Genomic DNA, 19,358 nt, shown 5'->3' on the forward strand with positions numbered 1-19,358 from the left:
TACAAAGCTGGTTGAAAATGGGCAGTGTTCCTTTAACCGGTCACACAAGAAGCATGCTCTTTTCCTCAGCTCCTCGCTCGGCACACCTTGAACCCGCCCACAACTTCCATTGACTTCATGCCTGGCAGCTTCACGCTTGGAAAATAGGACTGAATCCTGAACGATTGCTTGAGCGCGCCTTGAGCAAGGCATGCACGCGGCTGGTGTGAACGGCTTTGCCTGTTAACAAGGACGCCGAAATGAAACTTGTGGGTTCAACGTAGATTGAGCTTAGGTTGAGCGTTGCTTCGGCGTAAGGTGTGTGCGTAAGTTTTCAGGAACAAGTTAGATGTTAAATAGCCTATTCATGTTTTCTGTATTCATCATCACTAAATGGTAAACTATTTTCATTACCTTTGACTATAGAGAATTGCACAGTTGCTGTCAATTGTAATGCACAGTTAAGCAGTAGATTTGATAATTTGTTTGATAGGCCTATGGTAGCTGAGATAACCCTATGTGAAAACGTGTTCTTCTTAAAATGTACCTGTAATTTTTTTTTAAGAAACTGGAACATAAAACATGTTCATTCTGCAGAAAAGAAAATCCATTGATCTAAATTCAGATTTCAAATTCAAACTTCCTTTATTGCAAATGAGAGAGGGGTCATGGTCATGCTTCCTTCAAAATAAGAGTTCATCAAGGGGGATAGGGTGGGCCCTGTTGTGTGTGTGGGTGAGAACTGGTGGGAATAGCGTGATCCTCCCACGTGTTACGTCCTACCGGTGTGTGTGTGTGTGTGTGTGTGTGTGTGTGTGTGTGTGTGTGTGTGTGTGTTGGCAGGCAGCGGCTGTATGATCATAATTCATGTGATAGCGTTAGCGCAGCTCTCTCCTGGAGTTGTGGACATCTTAGTAGGAATAGACCTTGACTTTATGGACTTCTCTGTCCTGGCATTCCCTGTTCCTGCTGTAGTAATAGAACGTGTTGTCTCGACGCTGGAGCTTCTTCACAAAGCCCGTCTCCGGCCATTTGTCGATCTGAGACAAAGACACAGAAACAGAGACAAGGACAGACATGATCAATACATTATCATAATTTATGAATAAATGTTCCTCTTACATCCAGATATCATCAGTACAGTTACGTGTACACCTGAATGGGTATAGTCCAATGAGCTCTGCTTCTGAGAAATGCCCATATAACTAAAACTACAATCTGCTGAATGTCTACACATCCATTTTATTCTGAAGAGCCACATAAAAAAACAAAAAACAAAAACGTTACCACTTTTCTTCAGAAGTTGTAGCTGTCATAGACTGTGTTGCACAGTTGATTGCTCTATTGCTGACAAAAAATGTGTTAATGTAAGTCGCTTTGGACAAAAGCGTCTTCCAAATGACCTAATGTAATGTAATGTAATAAAAGGCTGTAGTGGAAACAACGAGACACAGAGTCTATAAAGGCGTGATTTCAACACCGTCATTGGATGTAATGTGGATGTGGTAGTCTCGCTTGCCAGCTTCCCAAGCAAGACTATGGATATATCTTCCTGTAGAAGCCACAAATCTGTAAGATATCATCCTTATATTATATCATCCTGTATGTTAAAACATTCTGGTGATTTTTCTGGGATGAGTCTTGGGGCCAGCTGATTGCATGTTGCTTTGCATCTACATTAAAGTAAGATAATATTGGCTATATATTTTGTGTAATCTTTGCATATTAGTGCAGATATGAACATTTCTGGCAGGCTGAGAATCGCATGTGGCTTCTTTCATTTCAGTGTCACGTTTGTGTTTCGTGACATCATGCACATAGCCGTGTGAGCTGTGATTGGTCTACTTTTGTGGGGACAGACAGACAGACAGACAGACAGACAGGCAGGCAGACAGACAGACAGACAGACAGACAGACAGACAGACAGACAGACAGACAGACAGACAGACAGACAGACAGACAGGCAGACAGACAGACAGACAGACAGACAGAATGAAACTTGTTGGATAAAAGCTAAAAACAGTGATCCTATTCCACAATGAGAAACACAACTACAACCAGATTAGAGCATGCATCACCTCCACTTGTTTGACTTGTCTGTACTCCAGTTCGTCTCTGTAACCGGCCTGCTGGAACCTGTACAGGTTCTCCACCTCGGACGTCCAACCCGTGGCTCTGCTCATGGACTTTGGTGCTGAGCTGCTGTCATGGATGGCTCGCATAATGCGACTGCAGGGAAGATGACAGACCTTTTCTTTGAGGGGGGGGGGGGGGGGGGGGAGCGTGAGAACAAAAAATGGTTTCTGTTTACTAGTGCCCACATGACAATAATTGCAACATGCTTTCACTCGCCTTGAGTCCCTTGCAACCCTGCAGTCACAAACTCATCAGGTTACAGTTACAACTCTGATGGGGCTGTAGATGCTCTTCAAAAATAATGTAAAAAAGTTATATTTTACCCTGATGAATTCTGTATATTCATTGAATATTTAAGAATGGAGCTGAAATTATATGGTTTATTGCCATAACACCGGGTGAGCATCATGGCATACAGTATTGAGCAAAGCACAAAAAGTCAAATTGGTTTCTTACCTAAACATCAAACTTCAAACCATACCGTGTGTGTGTGTGTGTGTGTGTGTGTGTGTGTGTGTGTGTGTGTGTGTGTGTGTGTGTGTGTGTGTGTGTGTGTGTGTGTGTGTGTGTGTGAGACTGTGTGTGAGACTGTGTGTGAGACTGTGTGTGTGTGTGTGTGTGTGTGTGTGTGTGTGTGTGTGTGTGTGTGTGTGTGTGTGTGTGTGTGTGTGTGTGTGTGTGTGTGTGTGTGTGTGAGAGAGAGAGAGAGAGAGAGAGAGAGAGAGATGCTTGCTAGTAACAATTAGTGGTCTAGGCTCCTCAAACGAGTGCCTAAATTCACAATATGTAATTAATTTCAGTTAATTAGTTAATTAAGTGTTAACCTACTTACCGCTCTTTTGGAGTTGGACTCTACTTGCTTTCTAGCTTGTAGATAGTCTCGCTCGGCTTGCCAGACTCTCCCAGCAAATTTGCTTGTAGGTTACTTGGCTTTGATGTTGTCATATGTCGCTTGTCTTCGGTTGCCGGGTAACCGTCAACTCTCTTCTTCTACGTCGGAGGACCGGCATTGCTGACAGTAGATGGCGCCAAACAACTTACAGGCTGAACAAAGAAGAAAACAGCCAGCCCAAAGAACTTACATGATGAGAAACGAAAATAAAACCTCGCCTTCGCCATTTGGGCCTGAAGTAGCCGCGACGCGTCGAGCCTAGGCCTGAATGAAGGAGACTACCGTATAAAACGTCCCACCGTACAAAAGTACATCAACCGAAATGGCCTGTGTTCTTCCCGGCGTCCCGCTCCGGGCTCTCGCTTCCGTGATGTTGTAAGGAGGATTTTTCAGGCCAAAATGGCGGCGGCGCTGTTGTCAAAATAAGGTTTCGTCTTGTTTCTTTTCTTGCCTCCTATACTCTTTGGACAGCCATAATAAGGAAGTGGAGTAGACTGGGCAGGAGGAGCATGGATACGTTGATGTATTGGGCGTGAGAGGGGCTTTCAAACAACACAGCCAGGTGCCTCATATAGAAAAGTCATGTTTACTACTAGAAGATAGTCGCAAAACATTGAGTTGAAAAATGAGCTCGTTTGCGGGGCGTATGAAGGAGTATCCCACAATTTCGCTGGACCGCTTCGACAGGGAGAATGTACATGCCCGGGCATACTTTCTCTCCCACTGTCATAAAGGTGAGTTGCTATTAGTACTGAAGCTTACTACAAGCTATCTGATGTAGCTGAAGTGTATTACTTATATAACGCTAATATATAAGTATTGCTACAGTTTAAAAGGGGGAACATGAAAAGTATTCCTTCTTTACTTTTATGCATATGATAGTAGTTACTTAAACTTGTTAACCCACCCTGGTTATTATTATTATTATTCTCAACAGATCACATGAAAGGACTGAAAGGACCTCTGTTGAAGAGGAAACTGAAGTTCAGGTTAGGACAATTACAGAATATGCAGATCATATTCATCATAATATTGGCTTGACTAAGTGTGTGTGTGTGTGTGTGTGTGTGTGTGTGTGTGTGTGTGTGTGTGTGTGTGTGTGTGTGTGTGTGTGTGTTGGTCCCAGTCGAACAGTCAAACTGTACTGTTCCTTCGTGACTAAAGAGCTTCTGCTGAGCAATCCCAAGTATGCATTCTGGGAGGAATACATAGTAAGTCTCCAACACTACTGTCATTTGAATTGTTTATGCTGCAGATGACATTGGCTTTGAGTGATTATTATGAGTATTATTTGTTGAAATGAGATGGAACGGTTATTTTCTCTCCCGTTGAATGATCTGCTGCAGGTTCCTTTGGAGCTGGAGAGCCCCACTCAGATTTCACTGGTGGACGAGACGTCAGGAGAGGTAAACAACTGATCGCTGATGGTTTCAGGTAGGGCTTTCCCTACCTGATCCCCATCGGTTTTCCAAGTGGGAGCTGTAATTGTAAAATGTCTAAATGCTTTGTTGATCCATCAATAAATCAATTGCTCATTTAAAATGAATCAGGAGGTTTTTTATTCCATAACGAAGTTGCACTGTGCTCAGCGGGTCACAGTCCTGTAGAAAAAGACAGTCAGGAGGACTGAGCCACAAGCCAAGGCATCTACCCATCATATACTAAAATGAGCCCCAGCCCCCCACAATAGGGAAGCCAGTACATTTCCATTAGCTACACAGAAGTTCCATAAGCAAGTAAGTTTCCATCACGCCACACAAGCTCAACGTTGATCTTTCATAAGAGACAATACAACCTTGGTCTGGTCACAAGACAAAATACATGTTATCTATCTTAAGGAATGCTCTGCAGATGCAGGAGAGAGTCCAACAAAGAGACATCTTAGAAGTATTGAACAGAGTCAATAATGATCAATGACCAATCAATAAGCAATCAATCAATTGGGGGTGGGGGGGGGGGGGGGGGGCACCAGACAGGGCCGCAAGGGGGGGGGGGGGGGTGCTTTGCCTGCAACCAAAGACAAAAAATTGCCTTTTTTTCCCCGGCTGTTTGAAACTAGATTTAGAGGAATTATTATTGTACAATAATTACAACAATTAGTCTCTGAATAATAAAGTATTAATAATAATAATAAGCTGCTACTACTACTGCTACTACTACTAATAATAAAACCATTATTATTGTTAGTGTTGTTTTATTATTATTGTTAGCGTTATTAATCAGAGAGTAATTATTGTAATTATTGTTTAATAAGTATAAGAATGGAAATATAAGAAATATTAGAATATGAGTAGAATTACAGAACATTAATCTAACTCATTATTGTATGTTTAGTAATGTAATGATGTACACTACATTTACATGTAATGTACATTTATATTATATAGCGCTTCACTGCTGCTTTTGACCGTGCTCAAAGACATCCTGTCTGGTGTTTGTGTCACAGAAAGAAGAGGTCGTCATCACTCTGCTACCAGCAGGTCACTGTCCAGGCTCTGTCATGTGAGTTTAACTATTCTCAAATAAGTGTGTGTGTGTGTGTGCAGCTGTTTGTAGGGAGTTTGTTTGACTGCTTGGTGCTCATCGCTGTGTGTGTGTGTGTGTGTGTGTGTGTGTGTGTGCGCGCATGTGTGTGTAGGTTCCTGATTGAAGGGTCCCAAGGTAACGTGTTGTATACAGGGGACTTCAGGTTTGCGGAAGGAGACGCCTCACGGATAGAGCTACTGCACTCTGGCAGCAGGTTGGTTACTGCTGTATATCTCTACTACTGTCCAGGGACCAAAAATCATATCTGTATTTTTAGGCTAAATACAGGATATACTGTATATCTTGGTATTTTCTACGAAGTGCGCTAAATGTTCAGTTGAAAGTCAAAGCCAGATGTGAGATGTAGGGCTGGGTGATATGGACAAAAAACAAATATCACAATAATTTTGACCAAATACCTCAATATTGATTTTGCGACAATATTGTAGGGATGACTATTGGTGCTTTCACAAAATATTTACACAATGAGATGTTTGAGAAATAATCATCAGTAACGTGGATATAATGACTAAGTGGGTAAAAGGCAAATAATAGAGCAGCTACAACAGTGTGCTGGTGACATCACTTTACTGTGATGCAGCCTTTAAACCCAGGAAAATACAACACTTATGCCAGATCACCATATTACCATATCCAAAATATAAGACGATATCTAGTCTCATATCATGATATTGATTTAATATTGATATATATCCCAGCCTTACTACTGTCTACTACTTGGATGGTAACACTACTCAGGAATATTGAGTTATTTTGTGAGGAACCTGTGTGTTTGACAGGTTTTCCACGTTTTGATTGCATCTATTGGATGCTCTATCTGTCTTTGTGTTTCTCTTGCTTCCTCACACTGTTGTCTGCTGTCTGTCTCCCACGCAGAGTGAAAGATATTCAGAGTGTGTATCTGGACTCCACCTTCTATGACCCGCGCTTCTACCAAATTCCCAGTCGGGTAGGTAAAACATTTCTTCCAGGATTCTAGTGTTAAAATATATCCATATCAAATCAATATCCTATAATAAGAATGCAAAGTGTCTGTCTGGGAGCAGAATTGTGTTCGGCCACAGCTATGCCCTTTCACGTGCAATCACACTGAATCTTTCAGCAAGTGTAAAGAGCACCTCATGTGGGTGACCTAACTGAGCCGCATTTTTAAATTAGCTCATTAGGGCCGATTTATCGACGCACAGCTTAATGTCCGAACTTGGCCATGCTGCACAATGGCTGCGCAGCCTCCACCGGGCGAACCAGCCGGAGCAGAGCGTTCGCAGTCTGGCTGCCTGTTGAGGAGAGTTGAGGAGCTGTCAGAGGAGCAACCCTACAGCTCCAGGGAGACGGAAATCATGATTTATTGTTTTAAATGCGTGTTTCACCAATCCGATTGCGGCAGTTCTTTGTACATCAAACACATATATGCTCGTGTTTTTGTATCTGTTGGGGAGCTATTTTCGATGAACTTTACAACATTTATGGGGCTGGGGAACAAACGAGACACAGAAATGTCTGTCTGTGCTGGCCAGCCTGCAGCACACAGTCCATATGGGTTGGGCGTGCCGTGCAGAGAACGCAACATTTACACTCAATACACTGCACGGGACAGGTATTCCGCTAGTTCACTGGTGGCCAACCCGTTGACTAGTAGAGCCCCAAAAATGGCTGTGGTGCAAAGAGCCACATCATGTATCGGGCTGTTCTCATTGTGTTCAGAGTCAACCGGAAGTCACAATTAACTCTTTGTTATTTAACCTGAACCCAAACCATAACCCTAATGTGGCTTTTTAGCACAGGCAATGTACCACGCTACTTGATAGGAGACTTGATAGACTTACCTGACAGCTTAGGCTTCGTCCTGTGATGCGTTTGTTATGGTTTGTTCACTTCCTATACGTCCTGTTTGCGCGAATATCATTGGCTGATTCAAGTCATGTGACACTAGAACGAGCATTTGATTGGTTTTTGCGATAGCGTTTCCCTGATCTAATAAATTAAGTTTTCATTAAACTGCGTTCGATTTGAGGCTGCCAACAAACAGAATCGTGTTCAGAAGAAATGTATTTAGTTCATATGAAAAAAGAACCTAACCGTAAGATGCGGATCGATCATCTCAAAAACTAAAGCAGATAGCAGCCTTCGGCCCACCACCTAGATGTGTTACTGTCTCGGAGAGCTTGGCAAATTTTCGGAACAACTGAGTCAGTTTCCAAGGTACGTATACAATTGGTTAGAAGTGGTTGGCTCTCACACTGAAGCTGTGGTATATATAAGCATAAGCAAAAAACACACACAAACAATTTGATGTGAATTCAAGAACCGCATAAGAACAAGCAAAGAGCCACATGCGGCTCGAGAGCCTCGGGTTGGCCACCCCTGTGCCAGTTAATTTGAAGGAACTGATATCAATTCATAAATCCCAATATCGGTCTTTTAATATAATGCCTTTTCCTTTGAAGCTTTAACCCCATCAGACTCGTGTGGTTTGGTTCTTAGTGCAACAAGATCAACCCCCATTAGGGCCACTACGAGAGGGGACTGTGAAGTGCCCGACAGACGTACCACTTTTGGACAAACTGTATTGTCAGTCAAGGGTAGTACAGTAGTAAGGGTATGCTGCGAATGGCATTTAACATCTGCTGGTCACAGCACATCACAAATAAGCAACTCTATGATGACTTACCATCCCTCACTAGTAAAATAAGAGACAGGCGACTACAGCTAGCTGGCCACTGCGCGAGACACCCTGAGCTGCCTGCTAGCCAAGTCATTCTGTGGGAACCAACTCATGGAAGGATGAACCCAGGAAGACCAAATGGTTGACCATGGTCAACACCCTAAAAGAGGACTGCGGAGCTGTAACAACTGGGGAGCTACGCTCCCTGATGGAAGCACGAGACGTGTGGAAGATCTCACATCGTGCCCGATGGTGGTCATCCCGGCCTGAGTCGATGCAGTGAGTGAGTGAGGTAGTAAAATCTGGAATAGCGTACAGTACCACTACCTTCCACTATAAGAGAATGTCCCACATACTCCACCTTTAAAACCCATCTTAAACACTGGCTGAAGGCTAATCGGAACTGTAATCACGTTTAAACTGTAGTACAAGGTACATGTACATATACAGTAGTAATGTATGTGCTTTGTCTCAGAATGTTTTCATTGTATATATTATACATTGTTTCTTATCTTGTTCTATAGGACGAATCAGCGTGACGTCACTAGACACCCAGAAACGCGGAACCCCGTGGCAGTTAATAGTATGAGTTGTGCCCAAACAAACGTTAATATATCAAAAACTATACATCACATCGCTTATATTTTGACATTCTGAGTGAGAGCAGAAGTAGCTCAAGAGTTTGATGTATAATATATGCATGTCGTGTTAAAGTTGTGTGAACTGTCGCGAGTTTTTAAAATGTAAACAGAGTTAACTGGCTAGAGTCAGACAATCACGCCTCACGCCACTTGGGCTCCATAGGGTTCCATTGCCGTTGCCACCCAGTGACGCGGTTTGTTTACCAAAATGCTGCTGGGCTGATCCCTCGTATAGTATGCATATGCGGTGCATACATGTATCCTTGAGTGACTTGTTCTACAGTGGCGATACCCAGCCCTACCGGATTCCTGCTGGTATATCATGGAGGTAGTTAGAAGTCATGGAAACTGAATTTTATATCCAATGTTGTGTTATCGTGTGTGTGTGTGTGTGTGTGTGTGTGTGTGTGTGTGTGTGTGTGTGTGTGTGTGTGTGTGTGTGTGTGTGTGTGTGTGTGTGTGTGTGTGTGTGTGTGTGTGTGTGTGTGCGTGCGTGCGTGCGTGCGTGCGTGCGCGCGCGCGTGCGTGCGTAGGAAGCATGTTTGAGTGGTATTAGAGAGCTGGTCAGGAACTGGATCAGGCAGAGCGTCTACCATGTTGTCTGGCTCAACTGTAAAGCTGCCTATGGATATGAATACCTGTTTACCAACCTGGGGGAAGAGTTCAACACACAGGTAACACACACACTGCTCGACACATGTATGAACAAACACGTGTGAATTAGATGTAGATGTAGATTAGACACACAGTTAAAATAGATGTTTCTAGTGAATGTGTACATTATCATTTTGAAAAGCATTGTATTTATTTATGTCTGCATCTGCAAATGTATGTCTGCATCTGCCAGTGAGCCATCACGATAAGAGTAGGCATACTAATGTGTTAATTCCACTACAGGAGAGACTTGATGTTCTCTGAAATTAGGTGGGGGAAAATGCACGCATATACTGTATCTGTATCAACAGTCGGCCAAAAGAGTTAGAAAATATCGACATATTGGATATCAGCAGAGAATCCAGTATCGTGCATCCCTAGTGTGAATGATTCCTGCCAAATGTGGTTGTGTTTGTTCTCTCCTAGATCCACGTCAAAAGTCTGACTATGTTTAAGAAGATGCCCGAGATCATGAGCTACGTGACGACCGACCGCAACACACAGATCCATGCCTGTCGACACCCCAAGGTCCCACATGACACACACACATAGGCACGCACGCACACACACACAGACACACACACACACGCCCGTGTCATAGAATAAATCAAGGTCTGAATAACTCCTCGAAAATGGTACACGTACACATTTATACATGAAACATTCAACAGGAAATTTGTAATCCATGTTGAAGGATACCACAAACTGTGTGTGTGTGTATGTGTGTGTGTGTGTGTGTGTGTGTGTGTGTGCGTGTGTGTGCAGGATGAGGAGTTTTTCCGTGGCAACAGGCTGCCGTGTGGCTGTTCAGCCTCCGACGGGACCCCTCTCCGCATCGTCAGCATCAAACCGTCCACCATGTGGTTTGGAGAGAGGAGCAAGAAAAGCAACGTTGTGGTCAAGTAAGAGCGTCAACACAAGTCATAAAGATTTATATAAATTATATCTATAATGTTTTCATGAATGAATATGCCATTTGTTTCCAGAACAGGAGCCAGTTCCTATAGAGCCTGCTTCAGCTTCCACTCCTCCTACACTGAGGTACTTTTACATTGTTAAGGTCCTTACACACCGCTGGCGTTTTCTTCATGCGATTCATTCGCACATCAATAGTATTTTTCGAACCGACAGTATATCCAGTCAATGCAACCGTGCATACCAACAAACCTATATCCAGTCAATGCAACCGTGCATACCAACAAACCTATATCCAGTCAATGCAACCGTGCATACCAACAGACCTATAATCACTGCTAATTTTAATATGTATTGTTAATAAATGTTTTCACAGCAGACAAGTATCATAATCCACGGTGATCCTATGCATTCAATCCTTCCTTCCTGCCTTCATGTATTTTGAACAGTTGAAATATGCTGTAAATGCATCTGTCAACAAATAGATATTATTTGTTTATCCATCCATCAATCTATTGATTGTGTCAATGCACCTCTACATTTTCTGTTTTCAGATTAAAGACTTCCTGTCCTACCTGCAGCCGGTCAACATCTTCCCCAGTGTTATCCCTATTGGCCGGACACTGACCGAAGTTGCAGAGTTGTGAGTCAACTTTTTATTCACTTTCATGTCATTTACACTACAACACCATAAAGTGGATAATAAAGTCTTCATTCTACGATCACTACTGAGTCCCAAAGCTAAGCCAAATAAAAGCGGGAAGGAATAAAGTAAGCAAAACAAAACAAAACTAGAGTGCATACCTCCATCAACCTTTCTACAAAGTTTTGTGGTGTCACGTGAATCCGTTTGGAAGTTAGGCGCCTGTAGCCATTGCCACGCCCCTTTTGGCCACTGGGCATGTAAAGTTAAAGGATGGCTTTACCGATAATCAACCCACTTTGTATAATTAATAATCTGGGTAATATAAGCACATGGGCAGTGTTTACCTTCTCTCTCTGTTTTGCTCACGGATATCCTCCTCTGGCAAAGTGCGTCGTTGAGCGCGTCACAACGGAGCTGCGGAAGTTCTGCTGGAGAGGCAGAATCTGCTCTGAGGGCGGCTGTTACTGTTTTTTTTATATTTTTTAAGTATGCGCACATCCAGAGAATCTAACAAGCCTTAATGACTTGCAGCTGGCGGGGGCGGAGTTTCTGCAGGAGAATTTTTCTCCATGAGGTAAACAGAGAGAGAAGGTAAACACTGCCCATGTGCTTATATATATTACAGAGATTATATGTGATACAAAGTGGGTTGATTATGGGTAAAGCCATCCTTTAATCAGTTGTAAGTTGGCCTATGACCTATTGTTCTAAATGGTTTCATGCAAATCTGTTCATAACGTTTTGAGATATCCTGCCGAAAAACATGCAAATAACAGACGGAATGACAGACAGACACAAATAAGCAGATGGACTAACAGACAAACCAGGGCATAAACATGACCTCCTGGACAACTCCATTGGCGGAGGTCATCAGAATCTACATGTATGAGAAAGTATTTGCTTTTTGGTTCCAGGAGTGAGTGAGCAAATTTAATTAGTGTGTGATTTTCCTTACATATTCATTAATTTCTTCTCTCTTTTTTTTTAGACATTTAGTATCTGAAATTTGACCGTTTTCATTTTGAAAAATGACAGGTATTTCCCCCAGAATCATGTTCCTATCAGCTTGGAAAAGCATGGGACACTAAAACTCTCCACCGCACCCATTCAGTTGTAGAGGAAACTTAATTGATTTCTACATTCAACCTTTAAACAAGAAATTAATTTACAAAACACATAAAGAAACTGTGCAAAGAAGACAACAGCATTCCATGTCAGAAGACAACAGTATTCCATGTCAGGTTTTTCTGTAGCTGTCGTCAGGGAGGTGGATGACACGACTGGCCGATATGGACCACATATAAAAATGTGCACGTCTTTATCGTTGCTATGACGTATTGACAACAAATGATAATACTACTGTCTATCTGATCCGGATTGTCTGTGGTCCAGGTTGCAGCCCATGTGCAGGAAGCAGTCTGAACGAGCAGCGTTCATATACAAACCACTGGGAGTCCTCAAACGCACCAGGGAGGAGCGGCCTACATATGGTGAGACACACACACACACACACACACACACACACACACACACACACACACACACACACACACACACACTCTCTTACTTCCACACAGGTGCCTTCAACATATCATCTTCAACGTATATATTGTCTGAACTGTAGCATTTCCTCTGTAATTTTCGGCAGCTGTGCGGCTTGTGGGCATAATTCTAGTTTTGTCCCATATCTGTCACTGTCTGGGTCTGACTTATGTTTCAAGTTGAGGTTGTAGAGAGAAAATGTTTTTTTTTATCGTAATAAAATTATTGCTACTAAACATGTGGACTACTCATTCTAGTTTTAGGTAATATTACATTTTATTTATCCCTAATGTGTCTTTTTTTATTTTTGGTAGTTCTAACCTTTCACTTTCCAAGTCCAATTTTAACACTAAAAATAAACCAACTTTTGGACTTTTGTATTTTCTATTCTAATTGGCGCACATGACAGTTATCCTCAAATAGCATTTGCAAATATTTTTATGGTATCATGGTAGATGGATGGATACAGTATCAAATAGTTTAGACAGTTACAGTAAATTGCTTCAATAGATGATTTCCTATACTTCAGACTGGCATTATAATCTATTCAGGTTAAGGGCTTCCCATAGACAACCACTGTAACCAGTGTGGTATTGTCAAATCTATAATAAATATGTAATCAAACAAACTACATAAAATCAGAGATGGGTGACACTGAGTGGCACACATTTGACTTTTCATAAAAGGTGAATATCGGCTCAATAAATAGGCGAACCAATGTTTTTAACCATAGTCGGCATACCTCATTTAAATATGTAACTATTTGTTTCTGTTGTATTCAGATTCAGACAGCGATGACGGGCTGTTTGATGGGCTGGATGTGGCACCAGTGAGGAAGAAGATGGTGTTGAACGAGGAAGAACAAAGTCATGGTGCAGAAATACTTTTACTCAGTATTTTGATCCCCCCCCCCCCCGATAATAGAGAGGCAAAGTGAACGTCACTTCCTGCTTTTCTCCCTGTACCAGCGCTGAAAAAATATGAATGACGGTGAACGGAGAATAACGTTACTTTTTAGATCCCGTTTGAATTGTGCCACGGGGTGCCAACGTTAATTTTGTCAATTTAAAAAATACCTTTGCATGTCAAGAAAGTCGCAGTTTGTCGCCAAACTGTTGCACTATAAGTTATAAATCAGAAAGACTACATACTGTACACTGTCGCCTAAGTGACGTCACTTTCGCTACCGGCAAAGATGAAGACCGGCGACATGCCACGAGCTTCCACAAGCTATGTCGTTTTTATACGAAACAAACCCCTACGTTTCAGTTTGATGACAAACTGCAACTTTCTTGACATGCAAAGTTATGTTTTAAATTGACAAAAATAGCGTTGGCACCCCGTGGCATATTTACTTTTATTTACTTTATTTGGTCAGGACAGTACACATTGATGAACAGTTACCTATACAGAGTCATCTATATGATAACAGTAAATATGTCGGATTTAGCTAAAAGCACTCACTCCACGCTGATTGGTTTGGGAAGGCCCTTAATATGGCGACGCCTCCACGTGAATGCGCAAACGGAGGGGGAGTGGATAGGGCGAGGAGTCGGGCTGGTTTGGGATTGGGCCTATGTCTTGCTATTTTCTGTCTTGTCCCTATCAAATCTTTGATATCTATTGGTTATCATTTACTAAAAAAGAATCTCTGTTGATCCTAGTGCAAGTCCAGAATCCTCTGACAACAGCGCCCCCTACGCCTGCCAAGGAACCTTTACCTTTGACCATGACAGTCACACAGTCCACTGCTGCCAACTACATGGACTGCACCGAATCCAACGATGAAGAGGAGGAGGAGGAGGAGACAGAAGATCCTATGAAGATTGAGGGAAACGGAGACACCACAGAGCAGGTGTTGAAGGAATGCCAGAAGACAAGAGCGATGGAGGGAGGTAGAGATGGAGAGAGCAACGAGCCTCTGACCGTTTCCTCTAAAGCTCCAGCATGGGAGGACTTCTTCACCGTGGAGATGCTGACTGACAGCCAGAACAGCCACAATAGCCAATCACAGTCCTGCTGCTCTCTCACAAGTCCCTCCCCTTCCAGAATGACTGGCTCTCAAACCCCGGAGCTGTTCAGTGATGATGACGACGACGACGACGACAACGACAAACAAATCAGTTCATCCATGTCTACCTCTCTGTCCGACCACGCCTCGCTCGATCGGGAGTTGCCCTTATCTGACACTTTAATCGTCCGACCAGAGCAGAGGAGGCAGGAACACGGACAGCCAATGACCAACAGCGCCTCTCCGAAGAAGGAGAACGACGAGCAGAGCCTCCAATCGGAGCCGGGGGAGCTGTCGCTGTCTCAGGCATCGTCGGACTTCGACATTCCGTGCACGCCGGAGTCAAAGACGCCGCAACCTGACGAGCTGTCACATCTGTACCACAGGTTGGCTTCAGGAGAGGAGGTGCTCATCAGAAAAGGAAGCCAGGGCTCCATGTGACTGAGAGGAATATTCAAGTCTAGGGATGCACAATATGGATCTTTCCCCCCGGACTTCCAGTGCACTCACTGTGCTTATAATACTTTACAGAGTGAGAACGAGTGCTTCCTGTTACTTGTCTCATACCTGACATGTAGTCATGAGAGTATTTGGACTACTGTCATTCCAGCTGCATGTCACACAGACCTCAGTACAAAACAACTAGGGCTGCAACTAACAAATATTCTCATTATCGATTAATCTGTCGATTATGTTCTCGATTAAACGATTAGTTGTTTGGTCTGTAAAATGTCAGAAAAATCTCGATCAGTGTTTCCCAAATGTCCTCAAATGTCAACAATCCAAAGATATCCAGTTTACTGTCATAGAGGGGTAAAGAAACCAGAAAATATTCACATTGTAGAACTTAGAAGCTGGAATCAGAGAATTTTGACCTTTTTCCTCTTAAAAAAAAATGACTCCATGATTAATCGGTTATCAAAATTGTTGCAGATTAATTTTCTGTTGATCGACTAATCAATTAGTTGTTGCAGCTCTAAAAACAACACTCATTCCATTCCAATGCACTGTCAGTTTATTTGCGTCCTACATGGAGCCTGTATTAACACACCTGTGCACTTGTGGTCGCCGTTTCCTTTGTGCTGCACTTTCCTTTATTGTGATCTAGATCAGAGGTTTTCACAGTGGGAGGCGGGGCTCCCAAACAGTTTAAGGCGAGGCTCAGTGAATGGAAGTTACAAAATATTATTATTATAAACATTATTACAGTTATCAAAAGGAGACCACATAGAATTGCCCAATTAACCAATGTGTGATTTGGTTAAAGAGATAGTTCGGAGATACAGGCAGCAATTTTGGGAGATTTTACTGTTTTCCCACTCTCAACATGCATAATTATATTGCCATGTGTTAACCGATCAATTTAGAGGCAGTTTGTTACGTTTGTCTGGATGTTATGTTCTGCCTGTTAAACATCTGTTTCGTTGGTATGTTTCACAATTAAACTATATTGCTCAGGGAAAAAAACAAGTGTGTCAAACTATCTCAAAATCTATACATCATATTGCTTATATTTTGACATTGTGAGTGAGCAGATGTAGCTGAAGGGTTTAATCTATGATATGTACAGTATGTAGTGTTAAAGGAGAATTCATATATTTTTCAACCTCATCTTTTTTATGTATACAGTAACTAATGTGAACCGAAATCTTTGAAATTGATGCAGTATTGACCAAGATGGCTTCGGTTAGCAGCCGCTTGTCCCACATGCCCCTACTGCACTAAACAAGCTGCCTTTTTTTACACCACTGACGGGATCAGATTATTCCAAAGGGATAGCTTCCATACCGCTTACCTGGTGAAATCCAAGTATCCACAAGCCCTGAGATGCAAAGTTGACTTGAAAAGACATAATTTACAACCTGTTTTTAGCCCTTGTGTACTCAATGTCAAATATGGTCTAAAAAATCTACAGAGAGGTCTGGAATATTTGTAGGAACCTTGATTAGAACAGCTGTGACACAGTGATATAAATACAGTGAAACGTCTCATGATGTTCTACTAAATATCACGGCTGGAATGCCTCTTGTCCAATCAAATTGCTTGCCTGGATCTAAGCCAAAATCTTTGATTTTTTTTTAAAGATAAATAAAAATCAACGATTACATATCTGCAAGATAGACAGTTTTCATGGGCTGGCCGGAACATGGGTAAATGATGACAAACACATCCCAACGCCCAATAGGATGGGTGCTGGATCAAAGAATACCTGGCAGATAAAAAAAAAGGGAGAGATCTAACCAAATAGCTCCTGTTTTAAAGACTTAGTTTCTGCTGTGTGACGTTTCCAGCAACAAGGCTCTTCAGACTGCTTCTCTGGCTGAAACTGGTGCCAGAGAAGTAGAATAGAATAGAAGTAGATAAATTGCAGTTAGCAGTTGTAACATTTATTTCCAGGTATAAATTGAAGATTGAGAAACTGAATTTTAGACAAGTAAATACAATTTCACATTGCTGTAAGATTTTCTATGCCACACCTGTTCAAACACTAAGGATTATAGCCTGGTTAACCAGCCGGTCACGTGAAATGAAATGTGAGTTCACGTGACCGGCTGGTTTACCAGGCTATAAAGATTCTCCATATTTGCCCTATTTAAATTCTAGTGTCTATTGAAATCTCCTTAAAAATGCAGCTACAAATCATTGGAATTCAATTTCAAGAATCACACAAATTCAGTGCACATTTATCGCCACTGATTTCTCAATTCGATATTCAGATTTGATTACATTACCAATTTTGCTTGGATATGAAAGAGATTCTCAAAGAACTACCGTAAATTCCGGACTATAAGCCGCACCGGTGTATAAGCCGCACCTGCAAAGTTGACTATTTTTTTCTTATATAAGCCGCACCGGACTATAAGCCGCGGGTGTTTTAATGGTTTTTTTTTTTTTTTTTTTGTGTTTTAATGTTTAATTACCATATGTAAGGGTTCATGCACAGAGGGGATTGTAGGGAAAGAGATGGCTGTTTGAGGAAGCTCCCATTTATTAACATTTCAACAAAACAACATAACACAACACCACCTGTGTTGTTTTTTACAGTGCACACAGTGTCATACAGTGTCATACAGTGTGGTGAAAAGAGGGCAAGAGAGGAAATTAAAACTTATTATAGTTATATAGGATTTATAGTTAGAAAGAGTGCTAAAAAAGAGAGTTTTTTTTTTTTTTTTTGGAAAAAATCCATAGATAAGCCGCACCGTTATATAAGCCGCAGGGGCCAAAAAAGCCCAAAAAACGGGAAAAAAGGTGCGGCTTATAGTCCGGAATTTACGGTAATGTAAATTGTACAAGGAACCCTCTAACCTGTGGCATTATTAAAATATTAATGTTTACAGGTGTTTACGAGAGAAACCACACGAGTCTAACGGGGTTAAAGCTTCAAGCATCCACGGGAAGAAGCATTATATTAAAAGATTGATATTGGGATTTATGAATCAATATCAGTCCCTTCAAATGAATATTCAATATCGATATATAGACGGTTTTCACCAGAGCGCAACCCCACAGCACTTCCTTTTTCTCAGTATTCGGCAAACTGCAGAAATATTCACTCGACATTGTTACTTTTGTTTTCGCTGCTCAGCTGTATAGACGGTTTTTTACATTACATTACACACATTTTCACGGAATGGTCAGTCCTGCACTTGAATGTTTTTTTTTCTTTTATGTCCATAGCAAACACTGCAACAGGAAGTGAGCGGGGGTTCAATTTGGAATGTTTTTGTTGTCAAGTTAAAACCGTCTATAGGGTTCCTAAGCAAGTATGGAATTTGATTTTAGTATTTTCCAGGTCTGGAAAAGTATGGAAAAAGGGAAAGAGTATGGAAAAATACTTGTTTCCAGACTGTCTATTGTGACTATCTGATAATTAATTTTTCTAAATAATAGAATTCTGAATTTAGACAAAAATAATTGATAATACAAGCAAGTGTTTTATGATGGCATCAGAATGTAACATACATACAATGTTTAGGAAGGAGCGCTTCCTGGACTCAAAAAGTGTTTTGTTTTTTCAAGTTAACAGTTGGATTTTAAAATTATTTTAAAATAGTTGCATAATAAACATCTAATAGAGGGTATGCATGTGATGTCACAGAGGCAGAAGTCACTGTGGGGTCACGCCCACTGAGTCACAGCAAGACTGAGCTTGAATGCAGTAATCAGCCTAGATAACTGACACCTGCTGCTCAGGGAGGAACTTGACACTCATTTTGACACTCATTCCCGATTGAGGGGGCGTGTTCCAGTGGGTGTGCATACCCTATAGTATTCCCAATCTGGTCTCAATCCTGGGGCGTCAAAATACACCAATTTGTCACGCCCCCTCTGCGTTATTATTGCCAACGCAAAAGGTATGCTGAAGGACCGTCTGGAGGTCGCCTCGCGGTGACCCCCAGTGATCTTGAATCTGGGGTTTAAGTAGGTCAAAGTTGCACTAGGAAGAAGGCGTGGGAGTGGCGGACCAGTTCGAGACCTGGTTCAAATCCCGACCCAAACCATAACCCCAACCCCAACCAAGTTGCCTTGTTGCCTAAACCCAACTGTTGTTTTACTTACCTATTCCTAGGGCTGGGCAATAATTCAATATTTTCGTTTATCATCTTCAAGCGGAATCATATTGTGATGAAGATATTTTAATATCATCATGACACATTTCTGATGTCTAAATTGATGATGAAAAGCACATTTTGCACATCGCCCAGCCCTACAACTCACATGTAGCT

General features: G+C 41.9%; 2 protein-coding genes across 2 annotated transcripts; one reads left to right on the top strand and one right to left on the bottom strand.

Moving 5' to 3' along the window:
* Window positions 1–890: 890 nt before the first annotated feature.
* meig1 (meiosis/spermiogenesis associated 1) lies at window positions 891–2,201 on the bottom strand (the record flags this gene model as incomplete). The annotated part of the gene is made up of 2 exons (XM_083661627.1): window positions 891–1,019; window positions 2,058–2,201. The coding sequence occupies 2 exons, from the start codon at window positions 2,199–2,201 to the stop codon at window positions 891–893; spliced, it is 273 nt and encodes a 90-aa protein (XP_083517753.1).
* A 1,339-nt stretch (window positions 2,202–3,540) lies between these two features.
* dclre1c (DNA cross-link repair 1C, PSO2 homolog) lies at window positions 3,541–15,986 on the top strand. Its single transcript, XM_083654645.1, has 15 exons — window positions 3,541–3,741; window positions 3,945–3,996; window positions 4,134–4,218; window positions 4,354–4,413; window positions 5,454–5,509; window positions 5,646–5,747; window positions 6,431–6,503; window positions 9,394–9,534; window positions 9,941–10,042; window positions 10,280–10,416; window positions 10,501–10,555; window positions 10,984–11,072; window positions 12,468–12,565; window positions 13,400–13,489; window positions 14,282–15,986. The coding sequence occupies exons 1-15, from the start codon at window positions 3,633–3,635 to the stop codon at window positions 15,067–15,069; spliced, it is 2,037 nt and encodes a 678-aa protein (XP_083510771.1). The 5' UTR covers window positions 3,541–3,632; the 3' UTR covers window positions 15,070–15,986.
* Window positions 15,987–19,358: the final 3,372 nt, after the last annotated feature.

The sequence above is a fragment of the Poromitra crassiceps genome, assembly GCF_964638095.1.
Source record: "Poromitra crassiceps genome assembly, chromosome: 2".
Classification (NCBI taxonomy): Eukaryota; Metazoa; Chordata; class Actinopteri; order Beryciformes; family Melamphaidae; genus Poromitra; species Poromitra crassiceps.

Coding starts and splice junctions, on each gene's coding strand:
- dclre1c (XM_083654645.1), top strand. CDS start 3,633: ATGAGCTCGTTTGCGGGGCGTATGAAGGAGTATCCCACAATTTCGCTG. Junction 4,414..5,453: donor TGGACGAGACGTCAGGAGAG/GTAAACAACTGA, acceptor TTTGTGTCACAG/AAAGAAGAGGTCGTCATCAC. Junction 9,535..9,940: donor GGGAAGAGTTCAACACACAG/GTAACACACACA, acceptor GTTCTCTCCTAG/ATCCACGTCAAAAGTCTGAC.